This window comes from Seriola aureovittata, chromosome 23, assembly GCF_021018895.1.
Source record: "Seriola aureovittata isolate HTS-2021-v1 ecotype China chromosome 23, ASM2101889v1, whole genome shotgun sequence".
NCBI classification, from domain to species: domain Eukaryota; kingdom Metazoa; phylum Chordata; class Actinopteri; order Carangiformes; family Carangidae; genus Seriola; species Seriola aureovittata.
The window spans coordinates 9,941,950-9,968,469 of NC_079386.1; the positions used below are offsets into that span (position 1 = coordinate 9,941,950).

Below are 26,520 nucleotides of genomic sequence, written 5' to 3' on the forward strand. Positions count from 1 at the left end.
ATCATTTTGAATACGATTGAATGTGTGTAACAACAGCATGCATATTTGTTTAACACTAACAATTTAATGAGTCAATGCTTTTTGTGTGTTAATATCCCTTTTCAATGAATGAGGTTTGTCAGTAGTTAAGGGATTTGTGAAGATTTATATGCAAACCATTTAACAGCATGTCCTTATTTAGAAAAGCATGCATCTGAACAGACATGTAATATGAGATGATTGGGTAATAAAATCTTTGCATTTTTTGATTTTCACTAATACAGGTTCCATTGTTCTAAAGGGTTCCTGCAGTCAGCTTATGAGCATATAGCCTTTTGCCTGTGCTATAGCCTTAAACATTGAAACACTTTTCTGCTGAAAGCATCGATCTCCCTTCCCATTTGTGTCCATGCAAGCCTAACTGTTGCTCCACCCTCTGAGAGTCGACAAAAGATATGCATGGGATAAGTCTACTGCCACTCCTGGTGCACAGTGTAGGCGACCTTAGCAGTGTGCATTGTGCTGGCACTGCTGTAATGTTACAACAAGTAAACTGGGAGAAAAGGCGTTCTCTGTTGTTTAAAACATGCCAGGGGAGCCCAAATTAACGCCCACCTTTGTTTCTAGTCTGTAGGTCGAGTATTGAGGGCTGACCATTGACTGTAAGTCTCTGAGGCAGACAGTGAGAAGCACGTAGGCAGCTCCACATCTTACTGTAGTGGAGAGCTGCGCTGTCCGCGGTGCTGAAACCTGCTGAATGCACACAACATGCCTTTCTGCACCGACGCAAACCGGTTTGCAGCAAAAAATCAGGCGCCGATTTCAGAACAAGAGATGATAGGAGAGTGCTGAAATGGCACAGACAGTGAAGGGACATGGTGTGGGGAAAAAGACACGGTGGAGGACATGGTTTGGCCTGTTAGGAGAATCTTTCCGAGTAGTTTTATTGCCTCATGTATTAGCTGAAGTAGAGCATAAGCGTGAAAGCAGCGCACAAAGCTGAGGCGATTTTAATAGGGTCAGTTGCTCCTTTCTTGAAGGCAGTGGCAGTAGTGGTGGTGTGGTATAAAACACATTTGTGAGAAAGGGAAAAAAAAAAACGAAATACACTGTAGCCTTGGTGTTATTCCCGCCTGCTGCGCTGTGCATCTGTCGGCGAGGCAATGTTTGACTTCAAATGCCATATTTAGGAAAAATGCTTGATCGCCGTGAGTGACTGGGGCGAGGACGAATGGCATCTTGTGATTTGGAAAGACGGCTGAGCCCGACGAGGAGCGCGTGAGAGCCAATAGTGTTGAAGAGCCTCTGTGTGCATAAGCGGTGGATGGAGCTACTCTAGGTATACTTCCGCGTCCAATGCGTGTTCATGTGTAGGTTGAATGGATGAAACGGGGAGAGCGGAGAGGTATAGGCATGCTGTGATACGGCCCTATATATTTGCCGGCAGGACTATCTTCCTTTTAAAGACAACCTCCTCCTTGCATTGGTTTCCACTCAGTGATGTCGCGTATTTGTGTGGCGCACCTGTAAAGAGCGAGACAGGCAGAAGCCGGCTTTTTTAATTATTTGATTCCTTTTATTTCTTCTGTTCTTTTTCCTTATGTTTCATGCATTTGCTGAAAGGAAATCATTTCTGTGTTTTGATTTAATAAATATTTCATTTCCTCATTTTATCTTGTTTGTGTTGGCTTTTATGTTTCCAAGTTTGAACTAAGAGAGCGGAATTCATCATTTTACACGCTATTGGCCAGGTGTTTCATTCAGAGATTGTTTGCCTAAGGACGTCCATAACTTTCATTTATAGAAACGGTAAGATATTTTTTACACATTTGCTCATTCACCTGAAACATTTTAAATCGATTTTTTTTCCAGCCTATGTCAGTTCTTTGAGGACAGTGTGTAGCGCAGATCATGCATTCACTGTAGTCTGCTGTCTTATTGCATGTGAACGCGATAGGAAAGTCACCGTGATGCATTCATGTTTCCATTGACGGCTGATTTTCAACTCTGAATTGCGGTGGCTGGGCATATGATAGACTTACACGACAGGATAAGTGGGCTACCTCCGCACATGTGCTCGTTTCAAAAACCTCCCAAGGTTTCAGACATGGACGGACGCTTTTATTGCTCGTGTGTAGAAATATAGGCCTTGGTAGAGTGCTGAAACGTGGGATCCGCATAGTAGTCGGTTATTTTACCGCATATTAAGTAAAAACGTGATCATATTGGAAATATTAGACTGGTAGCGCTGTTTTTTATATGTAGAATTTCATATTGGGAGTTGAAATAATAGCTGCAGGAAGCACCCTAACCATATTTATTAGATTTTTTCATTTTGAGCTCTTTCATCCATATCAAAACTTGTATTTTATTTAGGATCTAAACGGCTAAATACAAATGTGATTTTAACGTATTGATAGGCTATTGTAAGGATATGTTCTTGAATTTGAATGTAAAATAGCCCATAGGTCTGTAGACTCTGTCTAACTCTAAAAGGAGTGATGCTATATAGGTTAAGTGCAGACTGTGTGTTGCACTACTTGGAGTTGCTGGATGTTATTTTCTAAGTTCTGCTATCATAGGCATATTTGTATGCTATTTCTGAATTTTCATGCAGGTCTAAATTGTACACTGCATACAACCCTACACTTCCTATTCAAAAGATCCATTCTGGATTTCGATCCTAACCTTTTTTTTTTTTCAGGCCAAAGGCAACTTATCAGTAGGATATTCTCATTTGGTTATGTTGTACCCTTTATACCGCTAATATTGCAAAAATACATATGTCTGCCGTGTAGCCGCAGGGATAACATTAGTTCTCACTAATGTTAATCTAATATAGAAACGGCAATACTTATAAATCACTATCGTAACTGTAGTGGATCAAATTAAACGATCTCTGATTTTGCTGGTTTCTTCTGAATACCCAAAGGACTCTTATGGTACCCAGAGGCAGCTTTTTGGGCCTCTGCTCCAGCAGTTTCATTGTTATATGATTTTTTTTTTTTGCACTGACACTTTATTTGGCATGCATTCAGGTTAGGTAGCATGGAGCCAAAGTACACCTGCAGCAAATCAATTGTTATGTGTATTTCCGGGGTTGAGACGAGATCTTCGCTGATTGGCCGATGGTTTGATTAGTTTATTTAGGGTGGCCGCGTTCCCGCCACCGCCCCCTATTCTGCTGCGCAAAGACTGCGACCAAAAGTTTGATGTCTGCAGACTTTACATCAATAAATACCCGCGACGCCGATTGAACACCTCAAGGTAAGACACCACAAAGGAGTAGCGTAAAAAACATTAACTGCCAAAATTAAATGTGTCGAAAATGTGCACAGAAAAATTGCATTTAAGGAGTTATAGTAGCTAGCAAGGCCAAACAGAAGCCGGCGCAGCAAGCCACCATGTCGGACATGTTGCTTGCAGAACTCCATTGGAAATAATAATGTTTTTACGTGACATAATGTTTAACGGGTTTGTCTAACGTTAAGCTAGCCAAATAAAACGTTACTGTAGTAGCAAGCGCAGAGCCGCGTCTCGGTGCTAGCTACCACGCAACACAAACCAATGATAAAAATTTGAGCCCTACAAACTGAGTTCGATAATTGCCGCAGTAGACACAAAACTGCTGGTTCGTCACGGTGGTTACATAAATCTTTCTTTTGGTAGTTGTCTAGACCGCGTTCAGTTAAATGACCACGCCGCTTGCCGATGTAACTTTAAGACTAGCATGCAATTGCTCTTTAAATGCTAAAGAAATTTAAAACGAAATTTGGTATTTTAGCATTAGGTATAGTTAAACGTGGCCTTGGAGTATTCGCTTTAATTTGGATTTAGCATGAACCGAGTTTCAGTCCCTTTTGGTCTTGTTGAGCAGGTTACCCGCAGTAGCACAGGTGTCACTGATTAACTAATTCAACCAGCTTCACTTTGTGGTCCCCCTAATTAGAAATACATACTTAAAGACAGGTTACCTTTTAAACTACGCCGATTTGAGCAGTAACTTTTACGTATTTTTTAATATAACATTTTTATGTTATATTAAATTTTAATATGGACCTATTTTAACATGCATATCTGGAGCAAAGCAGCAGGTGTACTTTTTGTAGTAGGTTTTACCATTTGTCGATAAATGTTTCCAGTCCTTTGCAGAAATCCCCAGCAATTTCTGATTAAACTACAAAATCAGCAGAATTTATTCTGTGTGCACACACAAAGGCAATTCTTTTGACAGTCACATTTTTTTTCTCCATTCAGAATATGAAACTGGATTTTCCTGTTTTATCTTTGACATTAGTAGTAGTATTTACACCTGATATCTGCAAGTGATGCCTTTACTCTGTTTCACTCTCCTCCTTTAAATGGTCAAAAAGGATGTATTTGGATTAAAGCAACTCCAGGTACAAGAACAGGTTGTTCAGTGCAGTTTTTGCGCTCAAAGGCTTTGAAGACAGTAGTAAGACTATAATCTCTGGTATAAACAAAGGCATATTTTTTGCAGTTGGCATTTTTTGTGCTTATGGGTGTAGTATGTGGCCTTGAATATTTAGCAGGTGAATGTGTTGTCTTCGTTATAGTTGGCAGTCTGCAGTGAGTAATCTTCAGTTGGTAGGTCATGAAAAGATTACATATCATCCAGCCAGCAGCTAAAAGCCTGACCAGTTAATTTACCAGGAGGCTGCCAAAACACAGGACATCTGTGGTCTTGTGGGTATAGGGGGACAGCCCAGCAAAAGGAAATGAGGTTGTTTACTGAGGATTTAAAGGTGTGATACAGTTTTTACTGTAATGTAAGTGAATATATCTGGTATTCCTTAGTTTGAACATAATTTATTAGTAGATTTAGTTGATTAGTTGATTTATTGTACATGTTTGTTTTGTTTTTTTATTTAAAACTTTTTGCAAAACTATTGATTTGACTCAAAATGATAAGTGTTTTGAACAGATGCAATGTGATTAACAGAATAGAAATGTAATGTTCGTTGCTGAAAATTTGTTTGTTATGCTGCTTTGTCCAGTCACCTGAGTCAATATAGTACTTATGAAATATCACAAGTTTTAGTATGCAGAAGACTGATTTAGAAAAAAAAAAAGCAATCATGTTCCATTTTACTTGGTTTTTGGTATTATGGGAATGCTGATACTTAAGTAGTGATATTACACAATTTTCCTCTTAATATTAGAAATGTTCAGAATACAAGAGATCTTAATTCAAATTGCTTATCGTTGCAGGTCTAATCACAACTTCAGCTTTTGATAGGCGATGCCAACGTATTCCTATTTCTATATATATAGAAATATCTGTTTTTAGGCATTTTCCTTCTCGTGTACGTGCAACTTCCACAATTGTAGCAACCTCTGTGCTCCTGAGAGGGACAAGGGATAAGAGCGGTTGTCTTTATGTATTATTGAGCCCCCACGTTTGCCTTTCTAAATAAAGGCTGCTGACAGAGTGACTAAAATGCAGGACAGTGAGTGAACTTCCAAAGGCCACATCACTGTGCTCTGTGCAGCAATGTGTGCCGCTGTCAGAACTGGGTTAGTGTACAGTGGGTGGCTTTAGCAAAAAAGCAATTTTGCCCCCTTTGTCCTTCTTAAATGCCCATCCCCCTTTCTTCTCTTCATAGCCTCTCCCTTTACTCCCCCGTCTGCAGTTAATCTGGTATGGTCTATGTGGACGGTGCACAGGACTGTTTTCATTCAGTCCTTATTGTCTGTTGGCCACAGGGTGGCCCTCCCTCTGCATGTGTTGGTCATCACTGGAGGCCAGCATTGCAGTGTCCCTGAACCTTTAATAGATCACCATATTCTCTGCTCTGTATAGGCATGATGTAGTGAGTGTTGATTTGTATAGTACATGTAATGTTGGTTCTGTTAGTGTTTAGCTTTATGGCAGTGAGAAGCAGAGGTAGTGTAAATATGCCAAGTGGTGTCTAAACATTATTTTTAATGTTTAGTTGTTGGATTGAACCTCATTATTAATTAACTTTATTTAATGTCTAAATCCAAGTTAAGTGTTTGGGCCTTAACTACTAAACTGAAAAGATCAAAGTAACTTGTTTTTTTAGGTTAATAGTCTAAGACCACCAGTGGAAAACAGTTGAAGTGGGTGAGGCACTTAAGAGACTGAAACATCACATCCTCTAAGATAAACCCAGTGCTAAATGAACAATCACAAGTGTCACTTTCTTTTAGCTTTAAACACTCTGACGTTCTAAGTATGTCATTTGTATAGCTGTTGTTTTTCTTGCATTTCCAGCTATTGTCAGGTAAATCCGGAGCACTGGCATCAATATCTAATATTAAGCCAAGCTTTAGCACCACACTGTCAGCCTTTTTTATATATAACATGTACACCTTTTTATATAATGGCAGATAGACCAGTATCTGAAAACGATTTAATATTTATGTCAAAGTAAGCTCTTTCATTATAAATTGTAAATTGTCAGAATCTGTATTTAACATGGATTACTTGGTATTAAATACTAATCAGATTACCCATGAGTTGATACTCATTCATAACTAATAGTGTTGGTAATTAATATGATCATAACAGTGATTTTTTTTTTTGTCCTATTTTTAATTTCATAAAATTGAGAAAACAGAGCAGCAAATATGAAAAATATTCTCTTTTACTAGCAATGACTTCTTGATATTTTGCCATTTGTTTTCTAACAGCATCAAGCTAGAAAGAATTAAAAAAAAAATGCCTCTGGTTAAAGTAAAGTCAATATTGATGAACATGTTTCAGTGTCTTGAGCAATACAAACTACCCAATAGGATTTTGTTAAAGGCGAACTGTAGTGAATGTGTTTTTGTTTTTGTTTTTTCTACCAACATTGTTGAATTATTCCTTTTTCCAAAAGGGCTGGTGAGAAATTGTGCACTTCTACATTGGAGGCAGACTGCCAATTATGACTCAGAGTTGCGTCACTTTTCAGTATTTATTCTGATACGTTCCCGCTGGTGCTACCCAACTCTCAATCCTACCCACTGTAGCCTGTCACCTTCAGGAAAAACTTGATACATCTAATTTGATACTTTTGCTAATCTTTAAATGTTGAACTACAAAGAAAGCAGGCTTGCTAGTAGGAATTGTAGAGCAAAGACATGGTGAAACATTGCAGACTTTTGAGGTGTGGTCTGCGGAGCAACATAACCTCCAAGAGATGGAGTTGTCCTGCTAGCATGTGATGTAGTAAATAACATGCAACTTGCCTTCAGTGAAATTAAGATGATTCAAAGAATTAACCGGGCCAGATTCACTTAGAGTGGAGGTGGTAAAAATCTTTGAAGTTGAAAAAGTGTGTATTGAGATCCTTTTTTATGAAGAGAAATCAGTTCAGTGTCCATGGTTGGGTGAAGCTTACACCCAGAAATATAACTAACTATTAGATTCACAGTGTTGGCACCGCAGCTGCCATCACATTACACCTTATTTTTCTCATCAAGGTAGAGGTGGTGCCGAACTTTTTTGCAGCATTTTATGTTGTAGCGTTTGCCTTTGTACACTTCAGCTTGTGTGTGTGTGTGTGTGTGTGTGTGTGTGTGTGTGTGTGTGTGTGTGTGTGTGTGTGTGTGTGTGTGTGTGTGTGTGGGTAGACTAGTCACATCTATGTTTTCAGCTGGGATATTTTGAACTTTTACTTGTGGGCTTTTAGTTTTCAAGGACAGGCCGTGCATGTCAGTGTGTGCACTCTGGAGTTCTTCACTCTGCGGCTTGTCACGCATACTTGGTCAATTTAATCCTCTGAGGAGCTAGTAGCAGAGATTCGTGCCTCCTCACTTTTAAGTGCTCAGTGTCATAAAAGTACATGCTGATGTCACTGTTGGCTTCAGGTTCAGGTTAAAGAAGTTCTGCAGTTTCAGTTGCTTTTCAATTTCAATTTTCAATTATTTATGTATATCAAAATCAAAACTTTATTCTACTGCATTTCCCCTCAGTGGTCTAGACAGCCCTTACAGTATATCTATTTTTTGTTTTGATCCCATGAAAGGGGAAATTGACAGACTGGCTGAAGGAAACAGATGCTAAAGGCCTTTGCAACCAATGCATCAACAAATACAACCGATTTGTGCAATATTACTGGCAGTGCTTTGTGTGAATTGGTGTGGTCATACTAGAAAGGGAAAAAAAATTTAAATCCCAATATAGTCTAGGCTGACATTCGCGGCTTTCTGTTGTGAGTGTTAACAGAGTTTAATGTATTTAACTTCCCTTCCTCATAAATTTCAAATTTTTATTAAGGGACAATAACTATTCTGAATCAATATTTGCAAGTATGGCAGTCATATAATGTTCTTTAACTAGAATAGATTGCATGATGGCCTTTACTCAAGCTGATTTTAATTGAAATTAAAATAGCAGTCTAAGTATCCTCAAGTGGCAGTGGTACCTTTTTTTTTAAAATCATTTGGATTGATTTTAATTAAGAGCTAAAGGAACTTAGCATTTAAAAGTTGTAAGCTACGTTTATCATAAACGTCTGTCTTCAGGTAGTAGTGCATTTTGCTGAGTTACACAAGTGAACAGGGTTGGGTAAGCAACTAATACATTTTTTTCATCATGAATTAATCTGTTATTTTTATGGTTAATCATTTAGTCTAGAAAATTGAATTGTTAAATTGAAAAACGCCAGAGCCCAATGAGAAATCCTCTTATTCCTTGATTTGTCTAACAGTCCAAACTCTATAATATACAGTGGTATAAAGTACAGAAAAAGCATTGAGTCAGCAGATGGATATTTTTGCTTGATAAAATAACCTAAACAATTAATCAACTGTGAAAATAGTTTACAATTAATTTCCTTTAGATTGACAAATATAAATCAATTAATCTACTCCATTGTTACTAATTTGTTCCAAACAGGATACAGGTATGAAATGTTGCCAGCTTGCGATTGATTCCATATCAGTTGATTGACAGCTGTACTTCAGTCAAGAGTTTGATCAGCTGTGAAATCTTGGTTCCAAACTCCCACTCAGTCACGTTTCCATGTAATTAATTAGCAGTCAGTAAGCTGCTAAGACAGAGCCAGTACCACCAGCTTCAGAGGTTGAAGGATGATGCATGGCTAAAACACAAAGTATATTTGTTGAAGTATTTGAGTGCACCACTTGCATGTAAAGTAATGCCAAAGCTTTGTCATTAGTTTTGAATGTCCCTTATGCTTTTTGCATATTGTCATCGTGAGTGTATAGATTACTAAAGCCTATGTGTATTTTAGGTCACTATATTTGAATTGGGAATCATTTTATTCTCCTCATTGTAACAATGCATGCAGAGGCTTTTCTCCCCCTTGTGAGAAGGCTGTGGGATCTGAGTGTACCAATAACTAAACACAGTACACTTTAATGAGTCCCTAAAAGGCAGCTTGCTCAGTGGGGTAAAATTGTGGAGGTGGATGGTTTATCTTAGCAGTGATGGGAAACAAAAAAAGAACCTTGTGGTCTTTATCGAGGGTTGGTTTCTGACGAAAACCATGAGGCACGGCCTCAAGGGGAACATGATGCTCCGCACTGAAATGCCTGCACTAAGAGGAGGCTGCTGGCTGGCTGCACACAGTGAAAGCCTTGACTGAAATTTTTGGGGAGAGGCGTCTTGCCAAGCTTCCTCTTCCAAGTGTTTATCTAATGAAATATTTCTGCCTTGTGGCACTATCTCAGTCGGGACAATAGCCAATGTTTGTGCTTTGTACTTAGAATAAAAGGTGAAACATATGAAATAGATTGAAGTAAGTCATTTTCTTCAACAATATGTTCTCTTGTGGCCTGCTTTTCCTCTGTTACTATGCACGTGGGGGAGGCTGCTTCTGGAGTGGGTAACTGCTTTTTGCAATTTTTGGCATATGAAATTTTGGATGAATATCACTTAGGTTTTTTTTTTTTTTTTAAATTTCTATCCTTGTATTCTTTCTGTCATGTTAACAAAACAGCAAAAAAGTTGAAATGTGAAAGCAGTACTTAAGTTTTGCAGTCACTTACTGGTTTCACTTCGAGACAAATAACAGATGGAAAGAGCAGCAGGAGGGTGAAGTTGACCCTGTGAAGTTTAAAACCCCATACTTGTGCGACCGGAATCGTTGCAGTGTGTTTGATGTAGATGTTGACTGTACTTGCTGCAATTAATATAGCTTTAAGTTCAGGTTGAAAACTGATGAGCAAACTCTGAAAGAGCATTTCTGATGTTATTGGGCTAAATCTAAATATCTTGACTACTGCCCTGAGGGGAAACCTTTGTGTACTGATAACAATCTTTCAGTCTGTTTTGGGATATGGTGATTATTCAGTATTATCAAGTATCATGTTTGTTGTTTTAGTCAGATGTAATGCATAACACTCAAATCATGGTGCATTTTCCCTTGAGCTGTGAAGCAATATTCACATTTGATAGATGCTGTCTGGAGTAGAGTAAGAGTAAAAAACTATGCTTATTTAGAAGTATGGTATCTATGATGCCCAGATAAGCCACTAACAAGTGTGTTCTTTGTAGTATATCATGGCCTGCTGCCTTTTAGTCCTTACCTGCAGTTAGTGTGTATGCAGCGGTGAACAGCAAAACATGTCAGTCACAGTCACAAACAAGTCAGTCTGTACACTACTTTACATTATACTCCTACTGTCACTACATTCTCTGTACACAGCAACTTTTACACATCTTCAGTAACAAAGTTACAGCTTTGAAGGGATGTTAATGATTAATTGAAGATTGATTTACCACCCTGATGTATCTGTTCTTGGGTGAGAGAAGAGTGGACAATACGGATAAAATACACTCATTTAGTTTTATAGTATAGTGTTGATATACATTGTGATAAAGTAAATTTACTGACATATCATATATATTACAGAAACTGTTTTGGATAAAGTAAACAGACATTAATTCACAAATCTCTCACGGTTGACATGCATATTGTCTCATGGTGTTTACCCTAGAAGAAGAACAGAACAGTAAAAGTTGATGTTTGCACCTTGATATGGTGGATATTGAGTGTTGAGGCATTAAACACTTGTTGTCTGCAGCAGTCCATCCACTTGAACTAGTTTGCTGCTTTGCCACCTTTTACCATCTCTTTGCATTTGCTGAAAAATATTTAACACACCCATATCACTTGTTAGAGATGCTCATTCCTCATGTGCCCTAGGAGATTGAGGCAGCTCTTCTTACTAGTATGAACCTCATGCATGCATTTCACCCTCCTGGTTAAGATCCTTGGCTGGCAGGCGAAAAGATGTGGCTAGCAACGCCATCTGTGTCGACAGGAAATGGCAGTGAGGTTGGCAGAGAGACATCACATTTGCATAGAACTGGCCGTTCCTAAATTTGTAAACAAAGTTTTGATGCTTAACATTAATTGTAATTAATATGAATTTAGTGCTTGAGCAACATTTTGCTTTAAGGGAGATTAGTATCTGTCAGATGCTTTTTCCTTGGACCATTTTGGCAAGTCAACTTTATATTGGTCTTAATGTCCTTTCAAGGCTTTAAATTTATCATACTGTAATATTCTCTTGTTCAATGTCCATGTGTCAGTCACATATACTCTGCTGAGGGTATTTTTTCTTTTAGTGATTGAAATTTATCTGTGGTAATATGTCGTGTGGGTTGAAGCTCTTTGCTGTATGACTGTAATTTGTATTTTTTGCTTAAGTTATGTAGTCAGTGGGTTTTGACCTTGGTTTAGGAACATGACAGCGAATCAGATGAGTCATGTATTTGCATTTACAAACTGCAACATTGCCTATGCAGTTTGTCCACAGAATATTTACAAGCCTGAAAACAGTGATGGTAAGGATGGACAGAATTTCATAAAAAACAGAAGTAAAACAAATAAGTTTATCCACATCTCCCCAACCTGCAAGGAATGTTGGCCTGAATGTACAGCTTTCCTATAAATGGCATTGTGCAACTTCATTTTAATTTGTAAATACTCCTTTTTATAATTTTCAGTTGTTAAAATGTCAAAAATAAACACAAAAGTCCCCTGGAGGTTGACTGTCTTTAAAATGGCTTGTTTTCTTAGACAAACAGTCAAAAAAGATATTCAACTTCCATTATGAATTATGAGTAGCAAATCTTATCATTGTCAAGTTTAGTTATATCACTGTCCAGAACAAGTCAGTCAGTAAGCGTAGTCATTATGAAGCAGCAAGCTGTTAAATGATGCTGCTAGTGTATACTGTATTTTTATATGTGCACTGTGAAACATAGGCCATTTTAAACATGGCTTCCAAACCGCTTCATATCTGCAAACACTGGGGTGAGCATGTGGTGTGTGACACGGGATGTTGTGTAATTCAGTGAAAATGCACTGTTGAGGATGTTCTTGCACAGACTTCGCCACTGGAATAACACTTCTCAAAAACTGCTGACTCAACTAAAGTATTGGCTAAAGTCCACTGTGGTCCTGTCACAACAGTGGATTCTACAAGAAATAATGGATAATAAAAGTGACCAATTTATTTGTTTAGATGTACCAAAAAAAGCACAGAGACCACTGTTACTAACTTGATAATGGGTTATAAGGGGAGTAGTGAATATGTTGGTAATGTGCTGGCAGACAGTGGTCATCTGATCATTGACACGTGGTTTCAGATTGAGTTGGGGAAAAACAAACTGCCTGAAACTCTTTTAGAAATCAGAAACTGTAACATGTAGCTGACATGTCTTAAAGGCAGATAAAGCTCTTGGTCTTAATACCTGGGATGTGTTAAATGTGAATGTTTTTCATCAGTTTGCAATGTTTTTATTGCTAAATAATGTGCTAAGTGAATGTTTTGCAACAGTGTTCCTGCATTCCAAATACTGTTGGGATCCCTCATATCATCAGTACTTGTCTGGAATCAAAATTTGAATTTCCATGACAATGTCTAACTGCCTATATATGCCATTGCTTGTGCATTTTTTGTGCGCTTTGAAGCAAATGTAAAATGTCATGTTGATAAATGTGAGCTATTCTATTCTTTGTAATTCTGATTAGTGTGCTTTGTGCAAAAACATACATATTCACCCTACTGTCAAGTTTTGTTGTGTACACCAAGATACACACTGACATTCAGAGTAGAAAGATATCTAAATATGTGTGTGTGTGTGTGTGTGTGTGTGTGTGTGTGTGTATATATATGTGTATATATGTGTATATATATATATATATATATATATATATATATATATATATATATGTGTATATAAAAACACTGTTAAGCACATATTCATTTTCAGTCAAGCCATCAGAGTGGACTCTCACATGCTCACTAAAACTCCAGAGGTTGTAATTATTTACTAATCAAATAAGAATCCAGAGTGGATCTAAAGTTTGATCCGACTGAAACCGAGCTGTTTACTGCAGAATGGCAGTTTATGTGCATTTATGTACATCATAATGTGCAGCACAGCTAATCACTGCGTCTGTCAGTGACAGCTGAGCGGTGGCAGAGTGGTGACACAATTAACAGGCAGAGAAAAGCAGCAAGCGAAAAAGAGACGGCTTGTTCAAAATATCAAAGGTCCTCTTCTGTCATGATGACTGCACTGACTTCATTTTGTCAAGATTTAAAATACTTTTAAGTCGAGATATATCTAGTAGGACAAAAATCTTTCACTGAATGTGTAAAGGAAGCAAGAGGAAAAATATGTTCTGGCTCCATTTATTGAAATCAGATACTTGTATGGACCACAGCATGAGAGCACAGAATAGTATATTTTAGATGGCAGAACAAAAATTGAAATGAAAAGCAGTGCAATCAAGATGACATCAAGAATTTAGTGTCCTCTGGTTTTCTGAAATATTAGATAAGAAATCTTAAAATTTTATGTTTTTAATGAATACATTATCCTTCTCTATCGCTGAGTATGGTGAAATACTAAAAATGGCACATGATTGACTGGTTTGCGATGCTCTCCATTAAGAAATATTGATCAGGTTTATACCTGTCCATCTGACAACTGCAATTCTGTTTTCTCCATTTGACTGGAGAAAATCAATTTGCATTTGAGTTATGGCAAGCTGACATTTTCCCTAGATGCAATCAACAAGGTGGAACAAATTCATAAATAGGACTCTAACTGCTCAGTGATCTGTGTTGAAATTTTGATCATTTAAAAAAAAATTTTGCCACCTTTGCATCTAAAGTCTTTTTGGATTTGTATTAAAGAAACAATGTTTATATTGGCACAGGAGAGAGAGTTGTTTGTCTGAGGCTACATCTTGACATTTATACTGCCAATCCCCTTTTGTTTTGTCTGACAAGCTGAATATTGAGCAATTATATAATTTTCAGTTGTGATCAATTTTATGCATTTCTATTTTAAAGCTAGTGTAACTAATGTGCTCGTTGTAGAGTATATCAACATGGTAGAATTATAATTGCTGTGGCTTATTTTTTTACCTTGTTTGTGATGGTGATTTTTAGTTAGTTGTTAGCCTTAGTTTTGTTGTTCTTGTCTTGCACTGTAAATTTGTCTGATGATTTGCTGGTGAACTTTTTTCATCCCACCTTGGTGATGTCCTGAACCTGTTGTCAGTAGTTTCTTTTACACATATGTGTGTGTTAAGACTCTTGGGAGACTTGTACAATATTCTGTTGTGGATGTTTGCAGCTTTAGTGTGTTGTGTGCTAAAGACTGGCTTAGCAAAAGCAGGATGTGTCAGCGTAACATAAGCATCAGCTCTGTTGCTGGATGTGAGCAATCTGAGCAGATCAATTGATTTGTGCTTTCCAGTTTTAGTGAGCATCTTTGTGCTGCAATCCCATCCATTTTACTAATTGCCTTTTCTCATGCTTATTGTCCCTGATGTTGTGGCCAGGGTTCTCTCTTAACTGAACACTCTACACTTCTCGGTTCTGCTGTTTGCTCCTTACTGAAGATGAATTGTGACTAAGTGAGACATTGCCTTTTGCCTTCTCCCTGGTTTAAGCCAATCTGCATGGACAGCTAGTTCAAAAAATATAGCCTCCTTCTCTTCTCCCCAACAATGACATGTGATCACCTCTGACTGTTGCTTTTGTTCTTGTTGATCTAACATGAAGTGCTTTTTGTGTCCACATTTTCAGACGGCAACTCCAAACTAACATGGCAGTCAGACTGTGCGATGTGGCTTCTCTGCTTAGAAGTGGTTCGTGGGCGCCTGAGCCTTGGACTGGGGTCTGTGGCACTTCTTTTTTGAAATCATATGGCCAGTTCGCCTGCTTTTTGTGTCAGTGCTCAGGCCATACCAATGACGTTAGCTTTCTCATATTTCAACGTTCAAACCAAATTAATCACGTGTTCAATTTGGAATTCAGGCACTCTTGGGTTTTGTGTATGAAAAGCTCCCAAGTTGTTAATGTTTGACTCTATTGGTATGGTCTAAACCTGTCTGCTACTCTGATATATTTCTCTCAAAGAAATACTTTTTCAAATTACAATGTCATAGCCCCTGTGCACAAATTAGTCAAAATGTGATTGTCTCAGAATAATATGCATCATTGTGTGATGACACTGCTTTCTGTACATGGTGAATCTGTTAACAAAGGATGACTCTTCATACATTAACTTGTTGCTGGTCTGCCTTCACTGATTATTATGTCGTTTAAGGCCTGTTGTCCGACGCTAGCGTACTGATGGTTGCAGATTTGGTGCTGCTTTAGGCTTTGCATATCTAGTTTATTTTGTGGAATGAAATGTTTCACTTTGGTCGCCACATTTAACCTTGAAAGATATGTTTAAACACACCACCTAAACTTTAATATTGCTCTCTCAATCATCGAGCTTCTGACAGATTAATAGACCGTCACATTGCTTTCTTTGTAGAAAGTTTCCTCTGTTTGCCAAGAAACAAAAGCAGCAATCATGAATAGCAGAGGGAATTCATTGTACAGTCTTGCTTTCCTACTTTTTTTTTCACTTGTGGTAGCAATGTAGGACCTAACATTTCACATTGAGCCAGATTTTTATGCTAAAGGAACACATTTACACAATTGAAAAGCCTACCCCAACCCCCTCAGACGGGGACAAAGTATTGACATTCACAGAATTACATCTTCTACGTTTTATAAATGTGATGACCTACAATGTTACTTCTAATTTCCTACACTAATTTATGGTAATGCACAATTAAGAACACAGCATGAAGAATCATTTTGACAGTCAGTGTGTTTCCTGCAACTTAAGTGCCTTATGATCTTTAGTGTTGACGTTAAAAAGGAATTTAATTTCGTTCAACTAAAAATCACCGAAAACAATGTTTCAATGTGTGAAGAGCGTCCTTTTTTTAACTATCTGGTATTTTTTAATGTTTTTGTTTGATTTGAATGTGGTTTTGACTAGATTTTTTTTTTTCTGTTTCTTTAGCAGGTAATTGCTGCCATGGAAACACAGCTGTCCAATGGGCCAACTTGCAACAACACAAGCAACGGTCCTTCAACAATTTCAAACAACTGCTCCTCACCTGTAGAGTCAGGAAGCATAGAGGACAGTAAAACTAACTTGATAGTCAACTATCTGCCTCAGAACATGACCCAAGAGGAGCTGAAGAGTTTGTTTGGGAGCATCGGAGAAATTGAGTCCTGTAAACTAGTTCGAGACAAAATAACAGGTAACGCATCTGATTGTATTGCTATGGCTGGTTAGTAGCTTCGGCCCAACAGATACTATGTGCTCTGAATTTATTGGCTGCAAGTATGTCTGTTCATTTTGCCATTAAATTGGCACACAAATAAATTTAGAAAATTTCAAATATACTAGATTTAATATAATGAATACAAAATGGTTTTCTTCACCTACTAACATCAACATTGAATCCAATTAATGTATCAATGGGGCCCTACTAACAGTATTGTCCACGTCTAAGATTTTTTTGTTGATGCATGCACAGTATGTGATTTCCTCTGTATATGTGACGTGTAGTTTTTTGCCCCCAATAAATGCAGAGGCCTTCATTTTGATAGTCAGCCAATCATTTTGCATCTCATTGCAGAGAATATCAGGCACTCTTCACATAGCAGCTATTGTAAAACCTGCCAAGCAGCAACATAAGGACTGATTTTAATTGCTGTATATGCTGCTTTAATATGTAGGATGGTACTAGTGCCACTAGCAAAATGGCATTTCCTAAAAGCTGGGCCCTGGGGAAATTGAAATAGAAATTGAAATACTATAGGATACAAAGAAGGTATTTCCTTTGTTCTCTACTAGAAGAATTTCAAGGGACACTCAAGTTTAATTGCACCATTATGCTTGTTATATTTGGACAGGTAAAAGACTTGCATATGATTTCTTGTTTGTTGTTTTTGATGGGAGGAATGCAGCGTGCAAAGGGCGCACACTGATGTGGGCCTGTGTGACACGAGCAGGTAGATAATGGCTGAGGCTGCTGAATTCTTACTGCTTGCTGTTTTGGTCAAGGTTACAAAGAACTTCCTCCATCTGCTCCTTATAATGCAGTCCAGTGGTCAGGCACATGAGCTGCTCTGGCCTTTTTAAGGATGTGTACACACATCTGTTTCTTTGCATGTGATCCTGACACATCAGCAGCCATGGCTGGCTGAACATATCTTTCTGTTGAAAAGAGGCAGGAGGCTAGAAGGGCTCTTATTGAGAAACACTGTTGAACTAAGAGGCAAGAACTTTGGTAATTATAGATTACCTTTATTCTGAGGCTCCAAGGTTGTCATTTTCATTAAATTAACATTGAAGATGTGCGCCCAACAATGTTTAATATTTCACAATGCTTATGTTTAGCTGACCATTATTCATAAGTATGTCTTTGCATGGTCCCTACTTCTACTGACAGCCTAAACTCAAAAAATGTAGTCAACTGTGCTAAATATGTTTACCTGAAATATCTTTTGCCTTGCTTCTGTAACAACACTATGCTGTTTTCTTTAGGTTTTCTTTAAAAAGCATTTCAATTATGGATACATTTGCAGTAATTAGCTTTTATAACTAAGTGGTAGCTCAACCAGTGTGCCACTGCATAAGTGCTCTTTAAATCAAAACTTTTAATATTTTGTCACTGGAAACAAATGTCAGCAGGAGATAGACCACAAGCCAAGGGTGGTGTGTTTGTAGGGATGGAAGGCGTGGCGTAAATACACAATGAGAGCCTTATTATGTATTTACAGAATTTATACTTTTGGCATGCAGTGATGATGAAAATTGTCAAGTGTTAAGTCTTGCGTGGAATAAAAGCCCCTGTGTAACCATGCATACAAGAAATGCATTTGATAATGTGTGAAATGGGTTGAGCTGAATTGACAAATGATCCTCGTTTAAAATCAGTGTTGTGCACAGTCTGCTTGGGTGATTGAACATAATATGTTAATATACAACATGATATGTTGCATGTTTAGTGGCGCAAGTGTGAACATGGCACACAAAGTAATTTAAGTGCAAGGAACTAAATGAAAGAAGTTGTTTGAAATCAGCTTGCCCTTGAGTGAAAAGGACTTACTAGGCATTACTACCTGCCCCCCTTTTTCAAGTGGGGCAGTTTGAATGTAGACTCTGATTTAGCAAATAACTTAACAACCTTTTTGTGGTTTGAGCAAGAAAACATTTCCTGTAGCTCCCCTGATGACTCAACTTTATAGACTAACACTTGAAAATCAGGCTTGATATTTTAGTTGACCTGTACAAACATTATTTTCCTCTATGGCACCCTTCTTCTTACTTTATAGAAATGAGTGGTTTTTAAAAAGTGAATTAAAAGCAGAAAAGACTAAAGTATATCCAATCAGACTGCTTGACCTTGTAGACTTGCTCTCCTTCAATTTTTATTTAACACCTGTCACTTGTTTACTGTAAAATAGTTGACGGTTTTATGAATTTTGATGTGTAGATGTTTTGAGTCCCTTTTTAAGTAGTTTTAGTTTTGAAATCTAATGTATGTCTAACTAGATTATATTGTGCCTACATCCAGAGCCACTAAAGTAAGTAGAGGATATAGGAAAAATGTGCCTGGGAAAATCTAATGAAAAATGTATTTGGATCCCAAACACTGAAGGAAGACTTCATTTGTAATCATTGTAAATCATAAGTGAAAAAAAACATTTATTTTGGATCATCCAGGCATGAAATAGTAAAAATATGCTTCAACAGTACCAACCAAATGGCAAACCAGATTTCCATTTCCCCCCAATTAAGTTTGCTTTTCTTGCATTTTAGTGACCACAGGCATTTGAATACCCAGCTTCACGCTACACAATATGTGACCACACATTAAGCTGTCTTCCTTTTCAAGTGCAATCTAATCTCAAATCTCAGTATTTCAGATATTTTCTACCAGTGACATCTGAATTTGTATGATTTTTTTTTTGTTCTTCTGTTTTTTAAAGTAGCTGTTTGTAAAAGCTGTAACATCATTGATTGCATTAACAGCTTTCTTTTTTTTTTTTTTTTTAGGAAAGTTCCTATGCTCCTTTGACGTGGTACTGTGAATGTGTCAGTTGTTGATTTGATTTGGTCTTTGCCTTAAGCAGCCATGGCAGCTTTTAAGTGGAGCTGTTGAGATTTTTGTGTGTTCATGCGTACCGTTGCAGTCATGTTCATCTCATATTCAGTTGTTGGAAAATTATGCACATTTGTGAAAACTTGTCATTTTACAAAAAGAAAGAAATAATGAATAGAATTAGTTTCGTTTTGTTTTCAAAATGGGACCTTTGGTTAGGTTGGATTAGTATGCTAGTTGTACCAGCATCTTTAGTGAAATAAAGTGTGTCGATGGGGCCTAGTAATGGCACATGTCCAAAGCTCTTAGCATCAGTGGTGAAATGTTTTGGAGTAATTAGTAAAATAAAAAATAGCCTTTTTATTAAAGAAACACAAATTTAGCCAGAAAAGGATGAGTTCTTAGCTCTCTGGCTGGCAGTAAATGTCTTGTCAAACAGAATACCTAAGGAAGACAGATTTCTTTTCAGGTAAATGCATAAAGGCTCATTAAGGTGTTTTAGTTAGAACTAAAGAGATAACATGTCTGTGGTTATAGTGCTTGACCTGCAGCTAAACTTAGTGTTCCCATTACTACATGTGCTAATGCTCAATTTATTTAGCATCTGTTACAATTTGAGTTTCACTTGTGTTTGGTCACAATTTTAAAATTATGGTATAGAAACCTTCTTTTTAATTCCAGGACTGAATCAGAAAAGGCGCAGTGTTTTTTGTCAATGCAGGCATTTATACAGCATCCATTCGATTATACACGATGCAGTACAGATTGATATTGCATGTTTGCCCAACAACAGTAACTAACCAGCATGCTATCATAAAATGAGTAATAAAACTAGCATTTTTAAAAAATCCTTTTTAACCAATAAAAGCTTGAATTGGGGCAGGAAAAACTGACTTGAGACTCAGTTGGGAGAAAAAAAAAAATTGGCTCTTAATGTTATTCAGAGCCTCCAAGTCATTTCTCAGGAATGATGCTCTGATTTCAATTTCTGCACTACATAAAACCCTATCCCCTCCAGACTATGTTGCTTTTGTCTCTCCCTTGGCCCTGTGGCAATGGATTTAAGCCAGCCTACATCTGTGTATTGGTGCTACATCAGATGCTAAGTAATCACCAGAGAGATGCATGCTTCCTCTTTGCTTTAAATGTTCTCGCCTTGGCTGCTACTACTGCTGCAGCGGCTTAGTCTTTGTGTCATTTTCCTCCCACTATGGGCAGCACTAGTCTTTTAATGGAAGCTGGGTGCAGTTGTCTATTTGAAAGTGCATCCCAGCATACCTCGCCTCCTTAATGACAGCTAAAGTTGTTTGTTATAGGAACATGCTAAGGGCCTCCCTGTTAAAACAGTGGACGTGGAAAATATTAGATATTCCATAGGAAGACATCACTATAAGGGTGTAGCGTGCCCACATACAGCATGTACAGTAGAACAGTGTGGCAGGCGGTTTGCCCTCCAGGTTTAAGTAAAAGTGTCATTTCACCAGCTCATTTCAAAGGCTCAGCATGTTTCTCCTGGCTATAACAGTCCCTGAGATGCAAGGTGAAATAAAGTTTATGAACTTCACTTGATCACAGATGAACAACCCATGAGAGCAATGACTCATGGTGGGAAGACAGATAAGCCAGTATGATGAATATATAGGGCATTTAGATATACAGTAAAGCTAACTTAATAGCAATGCTGCAAGTAATACTTAACAGTTGGGTGTCTGTATTTTCCATACTAATACGCCAATGTATTCTTATTTTAATACATAGTTTTTTTTTAAATATACAGCAAATATGCATTCTGTCACTATGCACATGTGCAAATGTGTATGTTTGCTTTTTCGTCGAGGGTTAATTCCTGAACTAAAATTATTTGAAAAAAATAAAATAAAAAATCGTATGGACCTCTTTTATATTCCCTATCACAAATTCATACTCCCTTGCGTCTTGCTGAATCTGTTTTGTGCTTAAATATGATATTTGGATATGTGAAAATATAAACTTCATTTAATCTCATAGAAAGTTGTAGATAAAATTCAAGTTGCTTATGTTCTGTATTAATATGCTGAAGCTGCTTGAGCTGGTGAACTTGACCGGCAGTAGATTTGCGGAGAGACCCAGCAGTGTGGGTGGAGGAAATTGAATTGCCTCTGTGCACATAAAGAGTGGGTGTCAATCTATTGTACATTTTAGAGATAAACTGTAGAGAGGGGGGAACACATTGCGTCTCAGCTACTGCGCTATGTCAGATGAGTTGGTGTGAGAGCAGAGCAATTGCTTGTCGTTTTTAATTTAAGACATGTATGTCAAAGAGTTGGTTTGAGAATTTATGTTAGGTTGTAAGCCAAATAGGTGTTTGTTGGAAATGAGCTTGTGACTTCCTTTGTTTTTTATGCTCTGCCAGATGACTGTCTGACTGTTCATTTGTGTGTCCTTGTATTACTGACGCTTTAATTTCCGGGTAAAACTGCATTGACGCCATTCACTAACTACTCCCGAAAGGCAGTTTTGTCCATATGTAGTAGTAATACATTGTTGGTGTTTGTATTTAGCAGCCACTTTTCACTTTTTATTAAGTGTGACATTGAATATATTTTCTGGTCTTGTGATTGCAGGACAGAGCCTAGGCTATGGATTTGTGAATTACGTGGACCCGAAGGACGCAGAAAAAGCCATCAATACTTTAAATGGCTTGAGACTTCAGACCAAAACCATCAAGGTAAGATGTTGTCATTTTTTTTTAATTGCTAACGGGCATTGACATGTCCATTCTAATCTCCAGTAGGTGAGTTAATCAAACATAGTCATATTGAACTCACTGAAATCTGTTACCATCCATGACTGTTTGCTAAAATCCAAGATATGCTATTCATGTTTAGCTCTCTGGGTTGGAGTCGAGGAATAATGAGGCTGGAGAAATGTGGGGTGGAAATGAAGCCTATTGTTAATCTGGGCACAGGCAGCTTTGCCTGGGCCTCAAGTAGAGCAGAACTGTTTCTATGGTTGCATGTGCTGTAGCACTGCTGTATGCCTTTACAGGGAGGTGGCTGCCATTAGCATTCATCAGGCAATGTAGCACTCGATGTGCTGGTGGAAAAACTCATTTGCTTCATATAGTGCTGCAGGATTTGTGGATGGTGGAGCGAGATTATTAGATGTGATATTATTTCAGTGGCCATACAAGGAGCTAGCCAGATGCCTTCTCATGTTGGACAGAGGATATTTAAGAAAATGTCTGTGGGCAAAAGCACATTTTGTGATTGAAAATCATGATTGAATCATACCAAATTTGTAAGCTGTGTGCTTGATTATTTCTGTATTCAACATTTAAATATGCACGTGAAAATGTAGCATGTTATGACAGTGGAAGATTTGCCATTTTATGAACCATTCCATTTTATTTCTTTGAATCAAACATTGAGCACATCCTTCTCTCCACCTCTTCTTCACTTCATACCTCTAAAAGTAGAACATGGGAACATTTTTTTTCGTATATCGCACATCCAAAATTCTCTGGCTGCTCTGTCAGAAGTGCAAATAAACCCCAGTGAGGTAGAGGAATATACTTTGCAAATATTAGCATCAAATGAAGTGTGAAGGTGAGACTAGGAGGGAGGCAGGGATGAGAAGTGAGGGAGTTGCCTGGCTGTGGGCAGGGAGCTTTAGCTTTCACGTTCACTTTGTCAGCCTTCCCTCCAGGGCAGAAGCAGGGTGAGTTTTGAGATAGGGTGACCAAGTGGAGTTCGTATTGATCTGAGAGCATAAAAGAATAATTAAATTGCTTTTTTTCATGCAATTCATTGCATAAGATTGCAGAGAGGGAGTTGGTATAAGACCATTTAACACGTCTTACACTGTAATTAAATAGCTGTGGTGCTGTTCAGGTAATTGACAGTCAAGTCAGAAGAACCTGCAGCCACCAGATGGAGGGAGTAATAAGATGCAGCAGACTCTTACCTGCACGGTTTCTTTCTCTCCCTCTCTGTGATTCTCTCATTTAGGCCTCTACACCCTCAATCCACTTTTACACATTAACTCCTAAATTTAGGATGTATGGGTTCCTGCATATTATTGTATAAATGTCAACAAACAGAAAACAGGATGCACAGAGAAAATGAATTTATGACTACTCAGGGGTGTAATGATGTATTGATCCACAGGACCTTGATGTCTCTCTGGTCCCCTCTGTGTTCAATACCTTTGTCCATAAATACAGCAAAGTAGGCTGTAATTATGGACAAAGGTATGCTGCATGTTTGTAGCCTGGTGCTGGGGGCTCTCTACATACCTTCTGACTTTAGACACAGGATTAGATGAGATTAGTTTTAAGAGGCAGCCACACTGCCATGTCTATAGCAGTTTGCTAGAAATGTTAAATTTATTTTTAAATGAGAGCTGTCTAGACAGGCCTGATGCTGCATCTATCTATGTCAGGTTTCCAGCTGAGTTGATGGACAGAAAAGTGCCAGTTTAACTTTTTTTGGACAGGCTGCTTTGTCACTGTCCATTTAACTGATAAGAGTCATTTTTAAGTTTGCGCTGGGGAAAGAAAAGCAGGATTACAAATCGACCATGGAGCAGACACATTGCAGTGCACCACCCTATTGTAGAACATAAATGATTATAAACAATCAAAATGGTGAAAAGCTGGCATAGCAGTGGGATGAGCAGATGTTTACTATATTGTAAATTTACAAGAGCACAGATTTGAACCAAACATGTTTTGTATCACCATTTTCTCTTCTTTTTGTCCCACATTCATGCTCCTATCAACATCTGTCAATGTTTAGTCAACTCTTTGACAGACTACTGTGTTTCCTCCCTAAAGATTAACAGGAAGCCCTTTTTTTTTTGTGAATTTAACAGCTGTGAAATGTTTTTGTAGTCTGTGTTTATTAGCCACAAACAGCCAATGACAGCAGGAATGTTTGCTGGAGCAGGCACTGACTGTGTGTGTGTACGCTACAACTCAGACTGATGTCAACTCTTACCAGAAACTCAGTTTGCTTATTTTCTTCAGACCCTCTCCCTTTCCTCTTGCCTGCACATTCATGGAGTCTGATAGCTTTGGGCTAAGAACTTGTGCTCCTGTCCGCTCAGTTCAAGTCACAAATATTTGCTTCATTTAGTCTTAACACACCTTTGGAGCAATTTTCTAAGTCATTATGCAGGCTTTTATTTGAACAAGTAAATCTTGCATTAACAGGAACTATGAACATTGTATTGGGAATGCTTCCCCTAACAAGTAGGTTATCAGTCTTAGAAATACAAGTTTCACCAATTTATTGAAATGGTATCAGCACTGTTATGTTCATGGTCTGCTACATGATATTTAATATATAAAACATATAATCTAGGGGAGCAGCTTTTTGGCCTTTTTTTTTTTTGGTCACATGCACAGTATCGTGGTCTGCATAACCTGAGTATATTTAAAATAAACTGTCAGGTTAAATACCTGGTAGTGTTAATAGAAATGGATCATTGCATTTGTTCTTTTTGTTTGCACAAATGTACCAAAAAGCTGATGAATAGCCTCCCCTGATCTCAGACAATAGTATTAGAGGTATGCAAGTTCATTGCTGCATGTGCTAGAACTAGTTGCAGTGATAATATACCAGCGGTCATGTGAACTGTCTCTGCCTGTAGGTTTCCTATGCGCGTCCAAGTTCTGCCTCCATCAGAGATGCAAATTTGTACGTCAGTGGCTTGCCAAAGACCATGACTCAGAAAGAACTGGAGCAGCTCTTCTCTCAGTATGGACGCATCATTACCTCACGTATTCTGGTGGACCAGGTGACTGGTGAGTAGAACGTGACAGCTGTCCCATGGTTTTGCACCCCCAGCCCATCCCTCACATTCCTTTTTTACTATGCCTCTTTCCTCCCCCTCCGTTCCACACTGACTCCCTAACAAAATGACACAGCTAAGCCTGAGAAATATATCAGAGGTGGTGGTTTGACGTCCCCAAAAAAATGCAATTTTCCACTAGAGGTGTTCATAAATATGCATAGATGGATAGAATATGAAATGGGTGTTTAAGTAGCAGGACTCAAAGCTTCATAATTTCTTTTTTCCCTCCAATCTCCCTTCTGCCTGCACTTACCTTCTCCTGCTTTCTCTCCCTTTCTCTTCCCATCCCCAAGGTGTACATGCAATGCCCGTTTCATGGCAAGAAATTAAATGCGTTTAGAGTAGTTATATTCTCAACTGTCATGTGGAGGCAAAACCCTTATGAAACACTAATAAACAGAATCTTTCACTGGGACATTTCCCAATGGTTCTGTCCCTGTGTGCTGCTGAAACATATAAAGTTCCTTCAGGCATGCATTATGGGAATGGTTGTCTTTATTTCTCAAACATAAAACCACTTGTTCCAAGAGAATTCATTTTCATTTTTACATTAGTATGAATGAAGCAAGCTGTGATCCAGCTGTAGGGAGAGGGGAAACGCAATCACCAAAAAACAAAGCAAGATTGCAACCTGCTTATACTCCCAAGCTAATGGATAAAAAGTTGCTTGTTTTCTTATGCATTTTAATATAGTGGCTCTCAAGGATAAAATGAATAAAATAATGAATCATTATGGGAATACATTCCAAATATTGCAAATACTGGTGTGCATACAAAATGCAAAGGCACAAACATTAAGAAAAATGCAGTTCTTAAGAAGAAACAAAGCAGATATCAAAATGACGACTGTGCAGCAAGTAGTAGTACCATAAGCAACACAAGGGGCTGGAGTGATGGACCGCTTTTTGACTTGGCAAAGTTACTGAAGCTCAGAGCTCTTTGGCAGACAGCAGGAAGAAATAAGACCAAGAATGAAAAGACATGTATGGATGTCCCAAGAGGGCAGTATGAGGTAAAGTAGTTAAAGGGATAATATTGAACTTCGAACATCTGTGGTCTTAAAGGGAACAAGTTACCTTATGAATTGTGGGTTATTACACAAAATGGCTAGATAACACTGAAAAGCAATGTAGTTGCTAGATAATAATGGTAACTTGCTAATGTTGGCTTGTAAATTACTATCCATTAACACAAAAATTACTAGCAGTAGTCAATATAATGCTACTAATCTAGCTGTCTGTAAAGTTGGAGTTACAGTGGTGAATTGAGGGTT

General features: G+C 38.0%; 1 protein-coding gene across 5 annotated transcripts in view; it reads left to right on the plus strand.

The window, feature by feature from the left end:
* The first annotated feature begins 1,049 nt into the window (after positions 1–1,049).
* The window catches only part of elavl2 (ELAV like neuron-specific RNA binding protein 2), a 31,904-nt gene continuing 6,433 nt past the window's right edge, over positions 1,050–26,520 (plus strand). Inside the window, exons 1-5 of one of the 5 annotated variants that reach the window (XM_056368661.1) lie at positions 1,050–1,788; positions 15,034–15,124; positions 16,316–16,556; positions 22,013–22,116; positions 25,044–25,197. In XM_056368661.1, coding sequence (XP_056224636.1) covers positions 15,053–15,124; positions 16,316–16,556; positions 22,013–22,116; positions 25,044–25,197 — 571 coding nt within the window. In that variant the 5' untranslated portion in view covers positions 1,050–1,788; positions 15,034–15,052. Of the gene's footprint in view, positions 1,789–3,139; positions 3,247–15,033; positions 15,125–16,312; positions 16,557–22,012; positions 22,117–25,043; positions 25,198–26,520 lie in introns of those variants that run through there. The other 4 variants (XM_056368659.1, XM_056368660.1, XM_056368662.1 and 1 more) reach the window with 4 other exon arrangements.